This window comes from Pan paniscus, chromosome 20, assembly GCF_029289425.2.
Source record: "Pan paniscus chromosome 20, NHGRI_mPanPan1-v2.0_pri, whole genome shotgun sequence".
Taxonomy (NCBI): Eukaryota; Metazoa; Chordata; class Mammalia; order Primates; family Hominidae; genus Pan; species Pan paniscus.
In genome coordinates, this window is record NC_073269.2 from 4,857,492 (window position 1) to 4,877,736 (window position 20,245).

The 20,245-nt window shown below is 63.1% G+C and overlaps 2 protein-coding genes across 3 annotated transcripts; both read left to right on the forward strand.

Moving 5' to 3' along the window:
• The first annotated feature begins 1,824 nt into the window (after positions 1 to 1,824).
• CDC34 (cell division cycle 34, ubiqiutin conjugating enzyme) lies at positions 1,825 to 11,938 on the forward strand. Of its 2 annotated transcripts, none has more exons than XM_034944207.3 (5): positions 1,825 to 2,228; positions 5,882 to 5,968; positions 6,578 to 6,675; positions 7,347 to 7,481; positions 8,637 to 8,998. In XM_034944207.3, exons 1-5 carry the CDS (start codon positions 2,052 to 2,054, stop codon positions 8,947 to 8,949), a joined length of 810 nt encoding a protein of 269 aa, XP_034800098.1. In that variant the 5' UTR covers positions 1,825 to 2,051; the 3' UTR covers positions 8,950 to 8,998. The 2 variants fall into 2 exon arrangements, with proteins under 2 accessions (XP_034800098.1, XP_034800099.1); XM_034944208.3 differs by lacking the exon at positions 8,637 to 8,998 and adding an exon at positions 11,193 to 11,938 and having other exon boundaries at positions 1,832 to 2,228.
• A 673-nt stretch (positions 11,939 to 12,611) lies between these two features.
• GZMM (granzyme M) lies at positions 12,612 to 19,963 on the forward strand. The gene is made up of 5 exons (XM_034944204.4): positions 12,612 to 13,977; positions 17,195 to 17,351; positions 18,457 to 18,592; positions 18,963 to 19,226; positions 19,670 to 19,963. Exons 1-5 carry the CDS (start codon positions 13,794 to 13,796, stop codon positions 19,829 to 19,831), a joined length of 903 nt encoding a protein of 300 aa, XP_034800095.1. The 5' UTR covers positions 12,612 to 13,793; the 3' UTR covers positions 19,832 to 19,963.
• Positions 19,964 to 20,245: the final 282 nt, after the last annotated feature.

The window sequence follows — 20,245 nt, forward strand, 5'->3', positions numbered from 1 at the left end:
GTGTTGGGGCACCTGCGGGACGGAGTGGCCCTGGTCCCAGACTGTGGTTTTTGGTTTTTTTTTTTTTTTTTTTTTTAAAGACGGAGTCTCTGTCGCCCAGGCTGGAGTGCAGTGGCGCTATCTCGACTCACTGCAAGCTCCGCCTCCCGGGTTCACGCCATTCTCCTGCCTCAGCCTCCCGAGTAGCTGGGACTACGGGCGCCCGCCACCACGCCTGGCTAATTTTTTGCATTTTTAGTAGAGATGGGGTTTCACCATATTAGCCACAATGGTCTCGATCTCCTGACATTGTGATCCGCCCGCCTCGGCCGCCCAAAGTGTTGGGATCACAGGCGTGAGCCACCGTGCCCGGCCTGTGTGTTGATGCAGCTGTGTGTACCCAGGGCATAGCAACAATGCCACTGGCACAGTCCGAGGGCAGGGCCACCCCAGTCACGGGCACGACTCAGGGGAGGCTGGGCTGCCCCGTCCTCACCACGGCCAGTTCTCCCGACCAAGCTTCACGGCAAGGAGCATGTGGGTGTCTGGGCAGCCACTGAGCCAGGTCAGAAGTCAGATGGGGTCACAGTGATGCCCGGAATCAGCTGGAGTCAAGACTCAGGTGGGCTGGGCGCGGTGGCTCATGCCTATAATCCCAGCATTTGGGAGGCCGACGCAGACGGATCACTTTGTTAGTCCAAACTGCATCCTCCCCTTCCTTTCAAAACCTAACAACACACTTGAGGTCAGGGGTTCGAGACCAGCCTGGCCAACATGGTGAAACCCCATCTCTACTTAAAATACAAAATTAGCCGGACGTGGTGGTGGGCACCTGTAATCTCAGCTACTTGGGAGGCTGAGGCGGACACTAGCTTGAACCCGGGAGGCGGAGGTTGCAGTGAGATTGTGCCACTGCACTCCAGCCTGCGCCACAGAACGAGACTCTGTCTCATTAAAAAAAAAAAAAAAAAAAAAAAAAAAAAAGACTCGGGTAGGACAAAGGTCAGGCTGGGAGGAGGGCACAGCCAGGCTCGGGCTCAGCTTGGGGTGGGGGCTCCGTGGGGCTGGCGCCTCTCCCGGGTCAGGTGCTGAGCCGATGCTGGCTGGCGTGGGCCTCTTTCCCAATTTCTCTAGGGGGGCAGGAGCACCTTGCCAACCTCTCATGGCTCCAGCGCCTGCACTCGCCTCACACCACATGGTGACTTCAACGGGGACCAGGGAAGCCCTCGCCCCTCCCGCCCCTCAGAGCCCTCCCTGACCTCGCCCACTTCTCAGAGCTCCCGCTGTCGGGGAAACCGAGGCAGCGCCGCGCCTGAAAGCCAGGTCTGCGGATCCCGCCTCGCTCCCGCCCCTTCCTCCCTTCCCCGTGGCCAGCGCGACCCTAGGACAGACTTCGCGCCCGTCCCCTGTACAGACTGGGAAACGGAGGCGGGGACGCGGGGTCGCGCCGGATGGACCGGCCCTGCCCCTCCGGTCCCGGTCAGGACCCCGCGCCGCGCCCCGTTCACCGCCCGCGGCCCCGCCCCGCGCCAGAACGTCACAAAACAACCCCAAAGCCGGGGGACCGGGCCGGTGACGGCGCAGAGCAGCCCTGCCCGCCTCCCTGCGCACAGCGTCCGCGGTGCTGGTCGACCTGGGGGCGACGGCGGCGGCCTCGGGGATCGGAAGAGCCCGGGGCTGCGCGCTCGAACCCTCCCTCCCGGCGGCGGCGCTCGGCGCCGTAGGCGGGACCGGGGCCGGGACTCCACCTCCCGGCGTCCCCTGCGGGCGGGCGCGCAGGCGCAAGTCGGACCTGGCCGCGGCGCGCAGGCGCAGTCGGGGCCAGGCGGTGCGCGCAGGCGCAGCGGGGGGCGGGGCGCGCGGGCCCGGCCAAGGCAAGCGCCGGTGGGGCGGCGGCGCCAGAGCTGCTGGAGCGCTCGGGGTTCCCGGGCGGCGGCGGCGGCGCAGAGGAGGAGGCAGGCGGCGGCCCCGGTGGCTCTCCCCCGGACGGTGCGCGGCCCGGCCCGTCTCGCGAACTCGCGGTGGTCGCGCGGCCCCGCGCTGCTCCGACCCCGGGCCCCTCCGCCGCCGCCATGGCTCGGCCGCTAGTGCCCAGCTCGCAGAAGGCGCTGCTGCTGGAGCTCAAGGGGCTGCAGGAAGAGCCGGTCGAGGGATTCCGCGTGACACTGGTGGACGAGGGCGATCTATACAACTGGGAGGTGGCCATCTTCGGGCCCCCCAACACCTACTACGAGGGGGGCTACTTCAAGGTGAGCGCGGCGACCCCCGCCCGGGTCCCGGAGCCCACGAGCGACCTCGGGCGCCGGGAACCAGCTCCCTGCCCCGCGGTCCTAGCGCTGTTGCTGGGCGGGCCCCGAAGCCTCCTGGCTTGGGCTCGTTTCCCTTCTATGGCCACGTTCCCCCACCCAGTTCTGCCCGGCCCCCTCCTCGGACCGTCTCGGGGACCTTCAGCCTCTGCTGCAGTCCTCGAAAATCCCCAGTTCCCTTTAAGGCATCGTCCGGTCCCCTGTTAGGCTCTTGGCCCCCGGAGGGGTGGCCGGGGGCCCTCCCTGTAGCATCTGGGCATGGGGCTCTTGCCCACCTCCTCCTTGGCGGGGGCTCGACCCCGGCTGCCTCCTCCTCCGCCCCTGCGAGAAAGAGGGAGCGGAGCCCAGGCCGCGCAGGCCTTTCAGCTGCCCTCCCCGCCCTCCCCGGAGGAGACAAAGAGGCCCCCCCAGGCCCTGTAGCTGCTATTGTTGGGGAGCTGGGCCCGTGAGCGGGGGAGCGAGGCCAGCCTGGGGGTGGCTGGCGCGGCCACTCGCTCAGTCTCCAACAAAGGCCCGGATGAGCCTTGGCAGCCAGGACCCGCCTGGAAAGCGGCCACCCTTGCCAATAGCAGCCGGCCAGGCGCCCTGGGCTCCATCCCCGGCTTTATGTAACCTGCGCCCTCGGGAAGGCCGAGGTAGGGGCGTGCCTCCCACCTGCTCCCTGCAGCTCTCCCCAGGCCTCCCGGCTCGGGCCCGCGTCCCGGACCCCGACCTCAGAAGCTCCGGGCTCGCTCATCCCAGCTGGTCTTGGCCTTTCTCAGATTCCACTGAACAGGTGGCTTCTTGTGACCCAAACCCCGAGTTCTGGGCCATTTCTTCTGCCCTCTGGCGGTTTAATTCCAAGCAGTTTCTGGATGTTTTTGTTGTTGTTGGGAGCGGGGAGGCTGTTTGTCTCATGTGAAAAGGACTCAGGCCAAAACCAGGGCAGTTTTCTTGATCTCACGATCCAGACGTGACCTTTGACTCCTTTTAGCGTTCAGGGACCTCGTTCTTGGGGCCAGAGGGACAAAGCGAGGGGCCCTGTGTGAGAGGTGGGGAACGAGCACCCTGTCCAGGAATCTCCCCCTCCCGCCGTCACTTCCTGCCAAGAGCCTGGACACGACACGACACTGCAGGGCCCGGCCCGCTCTGCCCCGGCCAGCTGCGGGCGTGGGGCCGAGGGACCGATGCCTCCCGCACGATACGTGTCTGCTCTCCGAGCTTATTAGTGTCTGAACCGCACCCGCTCAGCGGCTGTGAGGGCAGCAGCCTGATCTGCTGGGGGCGATTCCTGAGCAGAGGGTGGGATGCCCGTGGGTTCTGCATCTGGAATCCTGCGTCCCCACACAGGGAACAGAGTTTGGGTCTCGAGGTTGCCAAATGGTTTTAGCAGCCCCCTCCGCCAGCCCCTTCTGTCTGCTTGGGGGAGCAGCTGGCTAAGGAGCGGCAGCCCCACCTCGAAGCCAGGCCTGTGAGGTGGCTGCTGTTCTGGAAGGAGGGGATGGGGGTTTCTGGCTGCTGTGCCCACCAGACCGGTTGCCAGGGATTGTGGGCAGAGCCTCCTGGGCCAGCATTAGGGGATAATCCGGTTTTCCGGATTTCCCAGGGAGGGGGCCTCCAGACATCTGCCGCAGGGTCAGTCCTCAGAAGCCAGCGTTGAGACGGGGGTGCTGCCACCCACGAGGACTCTGCCTTCCCGCTGTGCCTGGGAGGGAGTTGGGGGAGCGTGGAAATACAGAACCTGCTGAGTGCCCAGGGCCGCTGCTGCCCAGCCACTGCCTGCAGCCGCTGTTCCTTCAGGAGCCAGAGTGAGCCCTGGGGCAGGGGCCGCCAGAGAGAGCCCTCCACAGCCAACTTGCTGTATGCCCTTGGCAGGGCGCTTTCCTTCTCTGAGCCTGGGTTTGCTCCGGGGAAAAGACATTCTTAGAGGTGCCCAAAATAAGAGGCTCATTGGGACTTGGTGGGGTTTGGTATAGGTGAGGCCTTGGCTGTTGTCAAGGATTGCCGCCTGAAACCCAGCACCAGGCTTGGGGGGCCTGAAGTCTTGGGGAACCGCAGGGCAGTTCTGAGACTGAAGTTCCAGCCTTGCTCTGTGGCCGCGGCCAAGTCACTTGCCTCACGGGGCCCCAGTGAGTTCCCTGTCAAACAGAGGACACCCCCCAAGACCCCTGAGTGCCCTCCCTGTCCAGGAGGGGCCCGTCCACGATCCAAGACCCCCAAAGTGCCCTGCCTGTCCGGGAGGGGCCTCGCCCACAATCCAAGACCCCCGAGTGCCCTCCCTGTCCAGACCTCGCCCACGATCCAAGACCCCCTGAGTGCCCTCCCTGTCCAGACCTCGCCCACGATCCAAGACCCCCTGAGTACCCTCCCTGTCCAGACCTCGCCCACGATCCAAGACCCCCGAGTGCCCTCCCTGTCCAGACCTCACCCACGATCCAAGACCCCCTGAGTACCCTCCCTGTCGAGGCCTCACCCACGATCCAAGACCCCCGAGTGCCCTCCGTGTCCAGACCTCGCCCACGATCCAAGACCCCTGAGTGCCCTCCCTGTCAAGGCCTCACCCACGATCCAAGACCCCCGAGTGCCCTCCCTGTCAAGGCCTCGCCCACGATCCAAGACCCCCTGAGTGCCCTCCGTGTCCAGACCTCGCCCACGATCGCTCTGGGGGTGCTGCTCTCGTGCCTTGGAGTGCTGAGTGCCACCAGGACCCCTGACCCAGACAACCCCTGTGTCTGGCACTGGGGCCCAGCAGGAAAACAGTGAGGCTTCCTTGTTTACCTGCTGTGGCCCAGGAGGGCCGTGGGTGGCATCACGCCCCAGGCTGCAGGCCAGACAGCTCTGTCACCTGGCACGTGGCTTCAGTCCTCCCTCTGTGGCCGTCCTTGCCAGCAGATCTGGACCTCCAGGGCCTGGGTGACCACAGGGGGCGATGCTGACAAAGAAGCAGCAGGCCTGGACCTCCAGGGCCTGGGTGACCACAGGGGGCGATGCTGACAGGGAAGGAGTCCTGTGCCAGGTTTCTGTGACCTATGGGTCTGCCTGCCTGAACCCCCAAGACCGGACACCTGAGGGCAGACGGCCATACTGACTCATCCCCTCCCACGGCCCGGGCCAGGGCAGGTGTCACAAGGGTTTGCTAACTGAGCAGTCATCTGTGCTAACCCTCCCCACACCCTGGCTGCCAAGGCCCTGGAGGTGCAGCCCTGGTCTTGGGCTTCAGCTCCATCCGAGGGGAGCCTGGAGCCCCTGCCAGTCCATTCTGTCTGCTGGTGGGTGCCCCTGGCCTGGGTCCCATGTGCCTGACCTGGGCTGCCACGGGCCTGGACCACGCGGGCAGCCAGTGCCCACGTTCCCCAGCAGCTGTGCTGGGCCAGGTCCCGGCCACCTGGACTGTGTAGGAGCTGGGATCAGCTCAGGTGACTCAGAAAAGGCTTCAGGCAGCCTTCTGGGGACTTGATCCCAGGCCCGTGAGAGTCCCTGCCTTGGGCAGGATACGGTGTCCCTCACACACACCCTCAGGCACCAGCACTGGGAGTGGGATGGCCTTGGGCACCTTGTGAGCTGGGGCAGGTCTTGGGGCTGGGCTGGGCTGAGCCACCCGCCTTCTGCCCCTGCAGGCGCGCCTCAAGTTCCCCATCGACTACCCATACTCTCCACCGGCCTTTCGGTTCCTGACCAAGATGTGGCACCCTAACATCTATGAGGTGAGCGCGGCCCCCACGGGCCTCACGTCCTCATCCTCCGGGACCCGGGGCGCTGGGAGCCTCACGTCCTCGTCCTCCAGGACCCGGGGCGCTGGGAGCCTCACGTCCTCGTCCTTCCGGGACCCGGGGCGCTGGGAGCCTCACGTCCTCGTCCTTCCGGGACCCGGGGCGCTGGGAGCCTCACGTCCTCGTCCTTCCGGGACCCGGGCGCTGGGAGCCTCAAGTCCTCATCCTCCGGGACCCGGGGCGCTGGGAGCCTCACGTCCTCGTCCTTCCGGGACCCGGGCGCTGGGAGCCTCAAGTCCTCATCCTCCGGGACCCGGGGCGCTGGGAGCCTCACGTCCTCGTCCTTCCGGGACCCGGGGCGCTGGGAGCCTCACGTCCTCGTCCTTCCGGGACCCGGGGCGCTGGGAGCCTCACATCCTCGTCTTCCACGTCCTCATACTCCGGGACCTGGGGCACTGGGAGCCTCAAGTCCTCGTCCTTCCGGGACCCGGGGCACTGGGAGCCTCATGTCCTCATCCTCCACGTCCTCATACTCCAGGACCTGGGGCACTGGGAGCCCATGCTGACCTCTGACCTGTTCTGACCTGTCTTTTCCTTGTGCAGACGGGGGACGTGTGTATTTCCATCCTCCACCCGCCGGTGGACGACCCCCAGAGCGGGGAGCTGCCCTCAGAGAGGTGGAACCCCACGCAGAACGTCAGGTAAGCCGGCCCAACCCCCTATGTCCACCCAGAACATCAGGTAGGCCGGGCTCCGTCCCGTATCCACCCAGACCATCAGGTAGGCCAGGCTCCCCCACAGGCTGTGGCGCCAAGGCCTGATTCGGGACCTGCCAGCTGGCGGTCCTGGGCCTCGCTGTACCTGCACGGTGGGTGCTTTCACGGGGCCTGCGGCACTGTGTGTCAGTGCAGACTCCCACCAGGACTCCAGGCTGGCCCCACCGTCTGGAACCACCTAGAGGTGTCCCGCCCTCCTCAGTCCTGGGGCCTTCTCCTTCCCCAGCCGTTCTGGGTTGGTCACCTCGTGCCACGTGTGCCGCCCGGGCCTGGTCCCCAGGTACAGGCACTGGGCCGTGTTGCCCGTGTGTCCTGGAGTGTAGTCCAGGCAGGACGTGCGGGTGTGAGGGCAGCCCCGGGTCTGACGGAGGGGTCTGCACCTTGCTGCCCTCCCTGGTCTTGGCGTGGGAGGGAGGAGACTGATGCAGGTCCAGCCCCTGCTGTTCTGGGGGCCTGAGACAGAAGCAGAGGCCATGAGGCCAGATGAAGGTCACCTGCTGGGCGGGTCCAGGCATCCCCGTGACCCTCAGGGCCAGAGAAGAGCCGGAAGGCTGGGGTGCCCCGGGCCGCCCCACTCTGACCCACTCTCCCCACAGGACCATTCTCCTGAGTGTGATCTCCCTCCTGAACGAGCCCAACACCTTCTCGCCCGCCAACGTGGACGCCTCCGTGATGTACAGGAAGTGGAAAGAGAGCAAGGGAAAGGATCGGGAGTACACAGACATCATCCGGTGAGGGCGGGCGGGGGCGTCACGGGAGGAGAGACTCAGATCCGGCCTGCACCCCGGCCCCTGGTCCCACGGCCGTCCAGCCCCACCGTCCTGGTGAGGTTGGCGGAGCTTCCTGGTGCCCATTTACAGGGTGCCAGTCAAAGATGGAGGCCGGGCCAAGTGGCGGAGGGTCCAGCCAGGTTCAAGCCCAGTTTCTTGCCCCTTTTCCTCTTTTTTTTTGTTTGAGACAGAGTCTGGCTCTGTCGCCCAGGCTGGAGTGCAGTGGCGCGATCTCAGCTCACTGCAGGCTCCGCCTCCTGGGTTCACGCCATTCTCCTGCCTCAGCCTCCCGAGTAGTTGGGACTACAGGCGCCCGCCACCATGCCCGGCTAATTTTTTGTATTTTTGGTAGAGACGGGGTTTCACCGTGTTAGCCAGGATGGTCTCGATCTCCTGACCTCGTGATCCGCCCACCTCGGCCTCCCAAAGTGCTGGGATTACAGGTGTGAGCCACCGCGGCCGGCCTGGTGGTTAGTGTTTTCATAGATTCTTCCAGGCTTTTCAGTTTAACGCATGTCTGTGCTTTAATGAAGAAATGGGGTCGTGCTGTGTGTGCCCAGTGACTGACTGTTAGGGAACATGTGTCTGTGCTTTAATGAAGAAATGGGGTCGTGCTGTGTGTGCCCAGTGACTGGCTGTCAGTCAGGGCTGTTGGCCTTACTCGTGTCTGGAGTGCGTCCCTGCAGGCTCTCGGCCTGGCGAGCTCTGGGTGCAGCTGTGCAGTCGCCTCCCGGCGCCTTCCGTGCCTGCGCTCCACTTCGCCTGCGTGGCTGTGTGTGGTGACCCACGGCTCTCCCTCTCCTCCCATCGCCCTCGTGCCCCAGAGCTGAGCCCCACAGCCCCCTCTCTTGGGTGCCTGTGGTCACATGAATGTGTAAACACGTGCGTGTCTGTGTACAAAAACGAGGCTTTCTTTACGGGTTGACGGCCTTCATGGTTCCCGCTCTTCCTGTTACATGGAGGCCCTTCCCATCAATTTTTTTTTTCTCAGAGTGAAATTGCATAGATTTCCTCACAGAGGCCTCACCTGTTTTTGTTGGTATTTTGTATAAACAGAATCTTAAAAACAACTTTTAAAATATTGCACACATAATGCGTGTGTCTTCCTCACCCCAGGACCCAGGAGCATCCAGGGCACCTTCCGTCCTGCACTCGCTGGTACCTGCTGTCATGGGGTCATCTCGGGGCAGCATCCCGGTGCTGGGCGGTCTCGGCTCTGAGCAGCCATGGTGGGCGGGCCCCGTGCGGCCTCCTGGGAAGTGGCCTGCAAGCACCTGCTGGCCTCTGGAGGTCACAGGGTAGCTGCCCTGGCCGTCCCTCTGGTGCAGACGTCCTCGGTAGCCCCCGTCCGGTCGTGTCACCTGGCCCAGGTGGCTGGCTCCTTGGCCCAGTTCTTCCCGGCCACCTCCCTGAGGCACCACCCCCTTGAGATCCCAGCACAGAAATAAAAGCCACACTATTTTTATCCCTCAAAACTCCCTGCGGGCCAACTCACATGTGCCATGTGGACTCTGCTGTGGTCGCCGTTTCTGCCTGTTTTTTCATCTGTGTGCGTGTTGGCCTCGTGGCAGCCCAAGTCCCGCTGAGCTGTGTCGGGCGGGCTGCCGTGGAGCCCGGCTTGGTCAGGGATGTTGGTCTTGCTGAAGAGCACCGCCAGACGGTCCTCCAGCTCATGCTGGCGGTGTGCCGGCGGCACCTCCACGGCGCAGGTCAGTTCCCACCCTGGCCCTCCCCTGCGTCTCCCCACGGTCGCCACCTCTGCAGTGCCGTCCCCGGGGCACCGTCACCCCCCCAGCCCGTCCACCCTGGCCCTCCCCTGCGTCTCCCCACTGCTGCCACCCGTTCAGTGCCGTCCCCGGGGCACTGTCAGTCACCCCCCCAGCCCGTCGGAGAGCTTGGGAAGCAAAGCGTGGCATCCGCTGGGTCCCGCCACCCAGGGACGTCCCTGAGGCCAGACGCCTGCCCTCCACGCGTCATGCATCCCCATAAAAAGCACTGGGCTTGTGGGCTGGGCTTGGGGCTGTCTGTCCGCTCCCTGGTGCCCTCCCATGCGGGCACTGTGGGACCCGCACACCCTGGTAGCAGCCAGCCCCAGAGCCCAGAGCCGTGCCTGGTCAGTGATAGGGGCTCGAGCCCATTGCCTGCGGCTGCAGCCTCGTTCCTGTTTTCCGTCAAATGGGGTCAGCGTGCCGCCCGGCCCTGCTGTGCCACCCCCGGAAGCCCCTTTGCTTCCAGTCCTGGGGGGACATTCTTGACGCGTGTCCTGGAGGTGGAGCCGGTGGCAGGTTCCTCATAGGTCCTGGTGTGCGCAGTGCAGCCCCTCATAGGGCCGGGTGTACACGGTGCCCTCCAGGGAGTTTGAGCTAACTTGTCCTCCCTTCCTGCCAGAGGCTGGGATGGCCAGGCCCCCCGGGTTTAGAATCCAGAGGCCGGGATGGCCAGGCCCCCCGGGTTTAGAATCCGGAGGCCGGGGTGGCCAGGCCCCCCGGGTTTAGAATCCGGAGGCCGGGGTGGCCAGGCCCCCCGGGTTTAGAATCCGGAGGCCGGGGTGGCCAGGCCCCCCGGGTTTAGAATCCGGAGGCCGGGGTGGCCAGGCCCCCCGGGTTTAGAATCCGGAGGCCGGGGTGGCCAGGCCCCCCGGGTTTAGAATCCGGAGGCCGGGGTGGCCAGGCCCCCCGGGTTTAGAATCCGGAGGCCGGGGTGGCCAGGCCCCCCGGGTTTAGAATCCGGAGGCCGGGGTGGCCAGGCCCCCCGGGTTTAGAATCCGGAGGCCGGGGTGGCCAGGCCCCCCGGGTTTAGAATCCGGAGGCCGGGGTGGCCAGGCCCCCGCGTTTAGAATCCTGGTGAGGCCGGGGTGGCCAGGCCCCCAGGTTTAGAATGCAGAGGCCGGGGTGGCCAGGCCCCCCGGGTTTAGAATCCTGCTGAGGCCGGGATGGCCAGGCCCCCGCGTTTAGAATCCTGGTGAGGCCGGGGTGGCCAGGCCCCCGGATTTAGAATCCTGGTGAGGCCGGGATGGCCAGGCCCCCCAGGTTTAGAATCCGGAGGCCGCGGTGGCCAGGCCCCCGGGTTTAGAATCCTGCTGAGGCCGGGATGGCCAGGCCCCCGGGTTTAGAATCCTGCTGAGGCCCGGGTGGCCAGGCCCCCGGGTTTAGAATCCTGCTGAGGCCCGGGTGGCCAGGCCCCCGGGTTTAGAATCCTGCTGAGGCCACGGAGAGGCTCAGGCCGTTTTTGCGTTTCCCATCTCACCTGTGCTGGTTCCCGTCTCCAGGGATGGTCCTGCCTCCTGTCCTTGGGCCCTCCCAGCTGCTTCCTTTGCTCCTGCGCTGAGGAAGGCTTTTGCCCCCGAGTAGGGCAGCATGGGCCCTCCCTGTTGCCGGCATCGTTATTTTCTCCCAGCTCCTGATGGGTCCCTGTGGGGTGTGCTTCGGGGCGGGGCAGGTGGGTGTGACTGCACTGCGCCCGTCCAGCCTCCCACCCACACCTCCTGCCCTTCCCGAGCCCCCTCCTCTGTCATTTCTCCCCCTGGAGTTCCTCACGCACAGGGCTTTGTCCTAAGTGGTCGCCACACGCCGTTTTAAGAGAAACCTGAGCGTTGGGGTGAGCGTCGGACCCGGGGGAGGGGGGCCGGGTCCAGGCACGTGGGTGGCGCCCTCACCCACCCTGTCCCCCCAGGAAGCAGGTCCTGGGGACCAAGGTGGACGCGGAGCGTGACGGCGTGAAGGTGCCCACCACGCTGGCTGAGTACTGCGTGAAGACCAAGGCGCCGGCGCCCGACGAGGGCTCAGACCTCTTCTACGACGACTACTACGAGGACGGCGAGGTGGAGGAGGCCGGCAGCTGCTTCGGGGAGGACGAGGATGACTCTGGCACGGAGGAGTCCTGACACCACCAGAATAAACTTGCGGAGTTTACCTCACTAGGGCCGGACCCGTGGCTCCTTAGACGACAGACTACCTCACGGAGGTTTTGTGCTGGTCCCCGTCTCCTCTGGTTGTTTCGTTTTGGCTTTTTCTCCTTCCCCATGTCTGTTCTGGGTTTTCACGTGCTTCAGAGAAGAGGGGCTGCCCCACCGCCACTCACGTCACTCGGGGCTCGGTGGACGGGCCCAGGGTGGGAGCGGCCGGCCCACCTGTCCTCTCGGGAGGGGAGCTGAGCCCGACTTCTACCGGGGTCCCCCAGCTTCCGGACTGGCCGCACCCCGGAGGAGCCACGGGGGCGCTGCTGGGAACGTGGGCGGGGGGCCGTTTCCTGACACTACCAGCCTGGGAGGCCCAGGTGTAGCGGTCCGAGGGGCCCAGTCCTGCCTGTCAGCTCCAGGTCCTGGAGCCACGTCCAGCACAGAGTGGACGGATTCACCGTGGCCGACTCTTTTCCCTGCTTTGGTTTGTTTGAAATCTAAATAAAACTACTTTATGAGAGGCCAGAGAAGCTGTGCTTGGGAGGGAGAGGCAGCCTCCATGTCCGTGAGTGACTGCACACGGCCAGTCCCACTGGGACCCTGGCTATGCCAGGTGTGGATCTGGGAGGCCTGTCCTGGGAGGCACGGGGAGCAGCCGGGTCCCGCGGCCTGTACGTTCCCATGACTTGGGTCAGACAGGCCTGGGCAGCATCCCCCAGCCTGCGGGACAGGGGCGGCCAGAAAGCCCCCAGAGTTCCTCCTCCCTGTGACCAGGTGCATCTAGTGGGACGGGAGCTGCCTCTGCAGGCATCCAGCAAAGCTTTATCGCGGGTCCACAGCCGCCTGGGCGTTGATCTCAGCGACTCAGGGCTCCCAGGACCACAGATGCCCTGGATCAGCACTCCGGCGGCTCCAGCTCCGTCCAGGCACACCCTCGCGGTGGGGAGCCGTGGCCCTGGGCACACAGGGCAGGCACCTCACGTCCTGGTGTCAGGAAGTCCCCAGCATGGTTTTACTACATGTCATGGAGGAAAGCTCAGAGCTCCCATGCCCTTCCGGGGCACCGCCTTCCAGGAACCTGCCTGCGTTCCGCTTCTGGGCACCCGAAAAGTCGCGCAGTGGCTGATTCAGGGTCGAGGAGCTGTGAGGATGAGGTTTCCCACCAAGTTGGGACAGAAAATGGGGCCCTGGGGTCTCAGCAAACCATGGCCCTCAGGACCAAACCTGGCGTCCGCCCCATTGTGAGTGAAGTGTTATTGGCACAGCCACACCCAAGTCTCCGGATCATCCGTAGCTGCTTGGTTTGGTTTGGTTTTGTTTTTGAGACACAGTCTTGTGTTGCCCAGGCTGGAGTGCAGTGGTACGATCTCGCCTCCTGGGTTCAAGTGATTCTCCTGCCTCAGCCTCCTGAGTAGCTGGGACTACAGGCTCCCACCACCATGCCCAGCTGATTTTTGTATTTTTAGTAGAGATGGGGTTTCACCATGTTGGCCAGGATGGTCTCGAACTCCCAACCTCAGGTGATCGCCTGCCTCGGCCTCCCAAAGTGCTGGGATTACAGGCATGAGCCGCCGCGCCCGGCCTAAATTTTATTATTTTTGAGACAGGGTCTTGCCCTGTCACCCAGGCTGAAGAGCAGTGGTGCAATTACGGCTCACTGCAGCCCCAACCTCCTGGGCTCAAGCGATCCTCCTGCCCCAGTCTCTCAAAGTGCTGGGATTACAGGTGTGAGCCACCGCCTTCGGCCAGTGTCTTTATTCATAAAGACCAATAACTAGAATAGCGCAAATATCCGTCCGCTGGTGAATGCATAAACACAGTGTGGTCCAGCCACACAATGGGATGTGACACAGCCACAAAAAGGAGCGAGGCTCTGACACAGGCCACAGCCTGGATGCACCTTGAGGACGTCACGGTGGGAGAGATGCCAACGCAACAGGTCCTGTGTGATTCCACTCCTGGGAGGTCCCTAGAGTCCGATTCAGAGGCAGGAAGTAGTGGCCGGGCACGGTGGCTCATGCCTGTAATCCCAGCACTGGGAGGCCGAGGTGGGTGGATCACCTGAGGTCGGGAGTTTGAGACCAGCCTGGTCAACATGGTGAAACCTCGTCTCTACTAAGAATACGAAAATTAGCCGGGCGTGGTGGTGGGCACCTGTAGTCCCAGCTACTCGGGAGGCTGAGGCCGGAGAATGGCGTGAACCCGGGAGGCAGAGCTTGCAGTGAGCCGAGATCACGCCACTGCACTCCAGCCTGGGCGACAGAGCGAGACTCCATCTCTGAAAAAAAAAAAAAAAAAAAAAAGTGTTACTTTTTCAGGTGTGATGATGGTAGTGTGGCTTCATCTCGAGTCCTCTTTGAGAAACACTTTCTAAAATGCTCAAGGATGGAGGGTGGAGGGTATGCAGCAGTGGGTGGGGCTGTGACCGTCACCTCCCCCACAGGAAGCGCGTGTGGGGAGGCTCGGGGCTGGGGCCAGCACCCACACTGGGTCTCCACAGCGGCATGGAGGCCTGTGTGTCTTCACTGCTGGTGCTGGCCCTGGGGGCCCTGTCGGTAGGTGAGTGGGAGCCAGGATGCAGGGGGGACACTGAGGCCCAGCGCTCTCAGTGGGTCCCTGGATGGGAGGGGTGGGCATGGGCGCCGACATCCTGGGTGTAAGAGCGGAGATTCATCCTTGTTTGGAGGGGGACTGAGGCCTGGGGCGTCCCGAGCTCCTCACGCTTCACCCCGAGTGGACATCCCGGGACCGTGGGAGAGTGTGGTGTCCACCGGCTCACCTCGCCCATCCTCCCGGCAGCAGCCAGAAGGCAGGGGTCACGCTCACACCCGAGGTGCAGAGTAGGAGACTGAGACTTGGCGAAGGAGTTGCTGACCTAGGACTGCCCAGCTGGGAGGGCAGAGCTGGGACTCGATCCCCGCTGGCTGCCTGCCACCACCAAGGGCTTGGCTGGGACTAGGTGCCCAGCAGTGAGGGAGGAGGGAGGTGGGTGGCGGCTCCCCTGCATTCCAGCTGGACTGAGTGACAGGGGCTCTTGATGAGTTGGGGACCCAAGAAGATGGACAGAGGTAGGAATCCAGCCGTCAGTCATCATCATCCTTCCTCCCATTTTTCTTTCCTTCCACCCATGGGTCCATCATCCCTCCCTCCCTCCCTCCCTCCCTCCTTTCATCTCCCCTTCCTTCCCTCTACCCGTCCGTGCACCCATCATTCCTCCTTCCATTCTTCCACCCATCCATCCATCCATCCCTCTACCCATGGGTCCATCATCCATCCCTCCCTCCCTCCTTTCATTCCCCCTTCCTTCCCTCCGCCAGTGCATCCACCCATCATTCCTCCTTCCTCCCATTCTTCCACCCACCCGTCCATCCATCATCCATCCCTTCTTTCAACCTCCCTCCTTCCCTCCACCCATCATCCCTCCCTCCTTCCTTCCTTCCATGTATCCACCCATCCATCCATCATGCCTCTCTCTTCCTTTCCTCCCTCCTTCCCTCCTCCCTCCCATCCATCCATCATCCATTCCTCCTTCCATCCCTCCTTCCTCCCTCCCTTTGTCCCTCCTTCCTTTCTCCCTTGCTTCTGTGTATCCATCCGTATTTGCAGGGCTCGTGCTGTTCTAGGCCTGCCCTCCTGTCTGACTGGAAGAGACAGGCCAGGCATGAGACTGTGTGCCACAGTCTTTGGGAGGGGCTGGTGCTAGGAGGCCAGCAGAGCGGAGGAAACACGGAGGGCAAGAGGGCGGGTGGGGGGCCGTTGCAGGAGACGAGCATAAACCAAGGGAGGAAGCCGGTGGGGGAAAGGTACGCAGGCAGCTGGGTGAGACAGACAAAGGCCCAGGGTGCAGGCAGCTTGCAGGCACAGCTAGAGTTGCACTCTTGTCACCCAGGCTGGAGTGCCATGGTGCCATCTCGGCTCACTGCAGCCTCCGCCTCCTGGTTTCAAGCGATTCTCCTGCCTCAGCCTCCCGAGTAGCTGGGATTACAGGCGCCTGCCACCATGCCGGGCTAATTTTGTATTTTTAGTAGAGACAGGGTTTCCCCGTGTTGGTCAGGCTGGTCTCAAACTCCCAACCTCAGGTGATCCGCCTGCCTCGGCCTCCTAAAGCGCTGGGATTACAGGCGTGAGCCACTGCGCCCGGCCTTTTTTTTTTTTTTAAGATGGAGTTCTGCTATTCTTGCCCAGGCTGGAGTGCAATGGCACGATCTCGGCTCACCACAACCTCTGCCTCCCGGGTTCAAGCGATTCTCCTGTCTCAGCCTCCCAAGTAGCTGAGATTACAGATGCCTGCCACCACGCCCGGCTAATTTTTTGTATTTTTAATAGAGATGGGGTTTCACCGTGTTAGCCAGGATGGTCTCGATCTCCTGACCTCGTGATCCACCTGCCTCGGCCTCCCAAAGTGCTGGAATTACAGGCGTGAGCCACCGCACCCGGCCTTAATTTCTGTATTTTTAGTACAGACGGGGTTTCACCACATTGGCCAGGCTGATCTCCAACTCCTGACCTCAGGCTATCTGCCCACCTTGACCTCCCAAAGTGCTGGGATTATAGGCGTGAGCCACTGCACTCGGCCCCTAAGCGGGGACTCGATTTTCAAAGCATGATGGGGATTCAGAGAAGATTTTGAGCTGATTTACGTTACATTATGAAATCGATCCTTTTAAATTTATGATTGATTTAAAATAATTTTTGTACAGCTTTATTAGGAAATTATGCACTATACAATTTACTTATTTAAAGACTACATTTCTTGCTGGGCACAGTGGCTCACGCCTGTCATCCCAGCACTTTGGGAGGCCAAGGAGGGTGGATCACCTGAGGTTAGGAGTTTGAGGCCAGCCTGGCCAACATGGTGAAACCCTGTCGCTACTAAAAATACAAAAAAATTAGCCGGACGTGGTGGTGCGCTTCTGTAATCCCAGCTACTCGGGAGGCTGAGGCAGGAGAATCACTTGAACCCAGGAGGCAGAGGTTGCAGTGAGCTGAGATCACGCCACTGCATTCCAGGCTGGGCAACAGAGCGAGACTCCATCTCAAAAAAAAAAAAAATGGCCAGGTGCAGTGGCTCATACCTGTAATCCCAGCACTTTGGGAGGCTGAGATGGGTGGATCACAAGGTCAGGAGTTCGAGACCAGCCTGGCTAACATGGTGAAACCCCATCTGTACTAAAAATACAAAAATTATCCAGGCGTGGTGGCAGGTGCCTGTAGTCCCAGCTACTCGGGAGACTGAGTCAGGAGAATGGCATGAACCCAGGAGGCGGAGCTTGCAGTGAGCCGAGATCGTGCCATTGCACTCCAGCCTGGGTGACAGAGCGAGACTCTGTCTCAAAAAAAAAAAAAAAAAAAAAAGTTTTTTTTAGAGACTGGGTCTTGCTGTGTCGCCCAGGCTGGTCTCGAACTCCTGGCCTCAAGTGATCCTCTGTCCTCAGCCTCCCGAAGTGCTGGGATCACAGGCGTGAGCCACCCGCATCCAGCCTGATGTGCGTTTTGAAGGACTCCTGTGGCTGTGGGGCCCAGTGGGGCCTGGGGAGGTCCTGGAGAGGGGGTTGGGAGGTGGCCTGGGGGGAACATGATGGGGGGATGGGAGGGGGATGGGAGGGGTGAAGGGCAGCCCACACGTATCAGCCTAAAAGTTTCAGGGAATACTGGGGACTTCATTAGGATGGCACATCTGCTTGGGGTCCTGGGCCTCTGAGCTGGGCAAGGACAGTCGCGGCAGGCAGCGGGGGCATGTAGCCCCAACCTGGCTCTTTGTCCCCCATCCCGGCAGGCAGCTCCTTTGAGACCCAGATCATCGGGGGCCGGGAGGTGATCCCCCACTCGCGCCCGTACATGGCCTCACTGCAGAGAAATGGCTCCCACCTGTGCGGGGGTGTCCTGGTGCACCCAAAGTGGGTGCTGACGGCTGCCCACTGCCTGGCCCAGCGGTGAGTACCCTGCCCTGCCCACCCCAGGGGTCCGGGGAATCCATCCGACGGCCCCCATTCTCTGCAGGGGGTGGGCTCTGGGAGATTTAGGCCTATTGTGGGATCCCCGTCCCCTCCCGGTGACGACTTAGGCAGGTTTAAGTGACCTGCGGCTGTGGGACTCCTGGAGAAGGTTTACTCCTTGCAAGAGGCACCGGCAGGGCCGGCTCCTTCCACACTGCAGCCTGGGTCAGAGCCTGGCTCCTTTCACGGCTGAGCCACAGTCCTGGTGTGGACAGAGTGCATTGTGTCTGTCCATTCACCCGCTGATGGACCCAACTTAGTCGGGGGCTTCTGCTGTAAGGAAGGAGGGTCAGGTGGGGGTGTTTGCCACCTGTGGCCAGGAGGTCGAAGCCGGCCTTAAAGAGTGGCTCGGGAATCGACCTGGTTCCCAGGGATCAGGAAGCCGCTAAATGACCCATCATGGAGTTGCCCTACCTCAGGACTGGCCCATCATACAGAGCCCAGATCAAGATGGTCAAAGTAACAAAAAGGGATCTGCCGGCTTGTGTAACTGCAAAGTCTAGGAGGAGGTCTGGCTTCAGGTGCAGCTTGATCCAGGTGCTCACAGGAAGTGCTGTGGAGCCCATGTGTCTCCCAGCTCTGCTGCACTACCAGGAAGCCTGTCTCACAAGGTGGAAAGATTGACCCTCCTCAGTCCCGTGGAAAGAGGGCTTGGCTCTCTAAAGTTGGGGCACACTTAGGAGGATTGGCATGTGTCAACCCCTGTACAAATCACTGTGGTTGAGCCTGGGGCCCCAAGTGAAGGGAATTCCCAGGGCTGGTTTTCGTGAAGCTGTAGGCTTGGGGTTGGATTTTTGGACACACAGCCCTTGCCTGGGGCCAGGGCCAGGCAGAAGTCTGGGGCAGGGGTGAGAGCAGGGAGGGCTTCCTGGAGGAGGTGGGTTGCAAAGACACAGGGAAGGACTGGCCAAGCCAAGGCCTGTGAGGGGCAGCGGCTGTGAGTGATGGCCGTGGACACCGGGCACAGTGGGGGCCGGGACTGCATGTGGCGGGTCGTCCACGCCGGGCCAGGCCGCAGCACCCTGATTCCCTCTGTCCCCAGGATGGCCCAGCTGAGGCTGGTGCTGGGGCTCCACACCCTGGACAGCCCCGGTCTCACCTTCCGCATCAAGGCAGCCATCCAGCACCCTCGCTACAAGCCGGTCCCTGCCCTGGAGAACGACCTCGTGCTGCTTCAGGTGTGCAGGGATGGGACAGGGAGAACTGGGCACCCTCCTGTCCCCCACGGGTGCCCCTCACCCCCACTGCGCCCTCCCCCCGCTGCCGACCCTCCCCCCGCTGCCGACCCTCCCCCCGCACTGCTGCCCCTCCCCCCGCACTGCTGCCCCTCCCCCATTGCCCACCCTCCCCCCACTGCCGCCCTCCCCCCACTGCACCCTCCCCCCACTGCCGACCCTCCCCCTGCACTGCTGCCCCTCCCCCCGCACTACTGCCCCCTCCCCCATTGCCCACCCTCCCCCCACTGCCACCCCTCCCCCCGCTGCCGCCCCCTGCCCCCGCACTCTCACCCCCTCCCCCTGCTCACCTGCCCCTTCCTGTCACTCGTAGCTGGACGGGAAAGTGAAGCCCAGCCGGACCATCCGGCCGTTGGCCCTGCCCAGTAAGCGCCAGGTGGTGGCAGCAGGGACTCGGTGCAGCATGGCCGGCTGGGGGCTGACCCACCAGGGCGGGCGCCTGTCCCGGGTGCTGCGGGAGCTGGACCTCCAAGTACTGGACACCCGCATGTGTAACAACAGCCGCTTCTGGAACGGCAGCCTCTCCCCCTGCATGGTCTGCCTGGCGGCCGACTCCAAGGACCAGGCTCCCTGCAAGGTGAGGGGCGCCCGGGTGGGGCTGGGGGAATGAGGCTGGCGGGAGGGCCGGGGCCAGGGCAGCTGCCGGGCAGGTTCCTGGCTCTCCCGTCCTCTGGGGAGTCCTGTCAGGGGCTGGGGGACGGGGAAGCACTGGCAGGGGTCCCATTTCTCAGGTGCAGAAACTGAGGCTCAGACAGGTTTAGCAACCTGTGCAAGACCACACAGCCGGGAAGCGGCAGAGCTGTGACTTCTGCTCCAGCCAAGACGGTCCGGCGGGGGAAGAAGGAGCAGGGTTCACAGGGCCAGCGGGAGATGGGGAGGGGACGCGCGTGGGCTGGGAGCAGCCCCCGTGTCTCCTTGAGCCTGGGGATAACAGGCCTGGCCCTGCTCCCCTCGGCGGGCCCTGCTCCCCTCGTCCCCTCAGCAGGCGCAGAGGCTGAGCCCTGTGTGTCGTCCCTGCAGGGTGACTCGGGCGGGCCCCTGGTGTGTGGCAAAGGCCAGGTGTTGGCTGGAGTCCTGTCCTTCAGCTCCAGGGTCTGCACCGACATCTTCAAGCCCCCCGTGGCCACCGCTGTGGCGCCTTACGTGTCCTGGATCAGGAAGGTCACCGGCCAATCGGCCTGATGCCCTGGGGTGATGGGGACCCCCTCGCTGTCTCCACAGGACCCTTCCCCTCCAGGGGTGCAGTGGGGTGGGTGAGGACGGGTGGGAGGGACAGGGAGGGGACCAATAAATCATAATGAAGAAACGCTCAGAGCCCTCCTGAGTCCCAGCCCACCTCTGTCCATGCTGGCTGTGGGGCCTCCGACAAACCTGTTTCCCTGGGGTTTTTATTATTATTATTATTATTATTATTATTATTATTATTATTATTATTTTGAGACGGAATCTCGCTCTGTCGCCCAGGCTGGAGTGCAGTGGCACGATCTCAGCTCACCGCAATCTCCGCCTCCCGGGTTCAAGCAATTCTCCTGCCTCAGCCTCCCGAGTAACTGGGTCTACAGGCGCCCGCCACCACGCCCGGCTAATTTTTGGTAT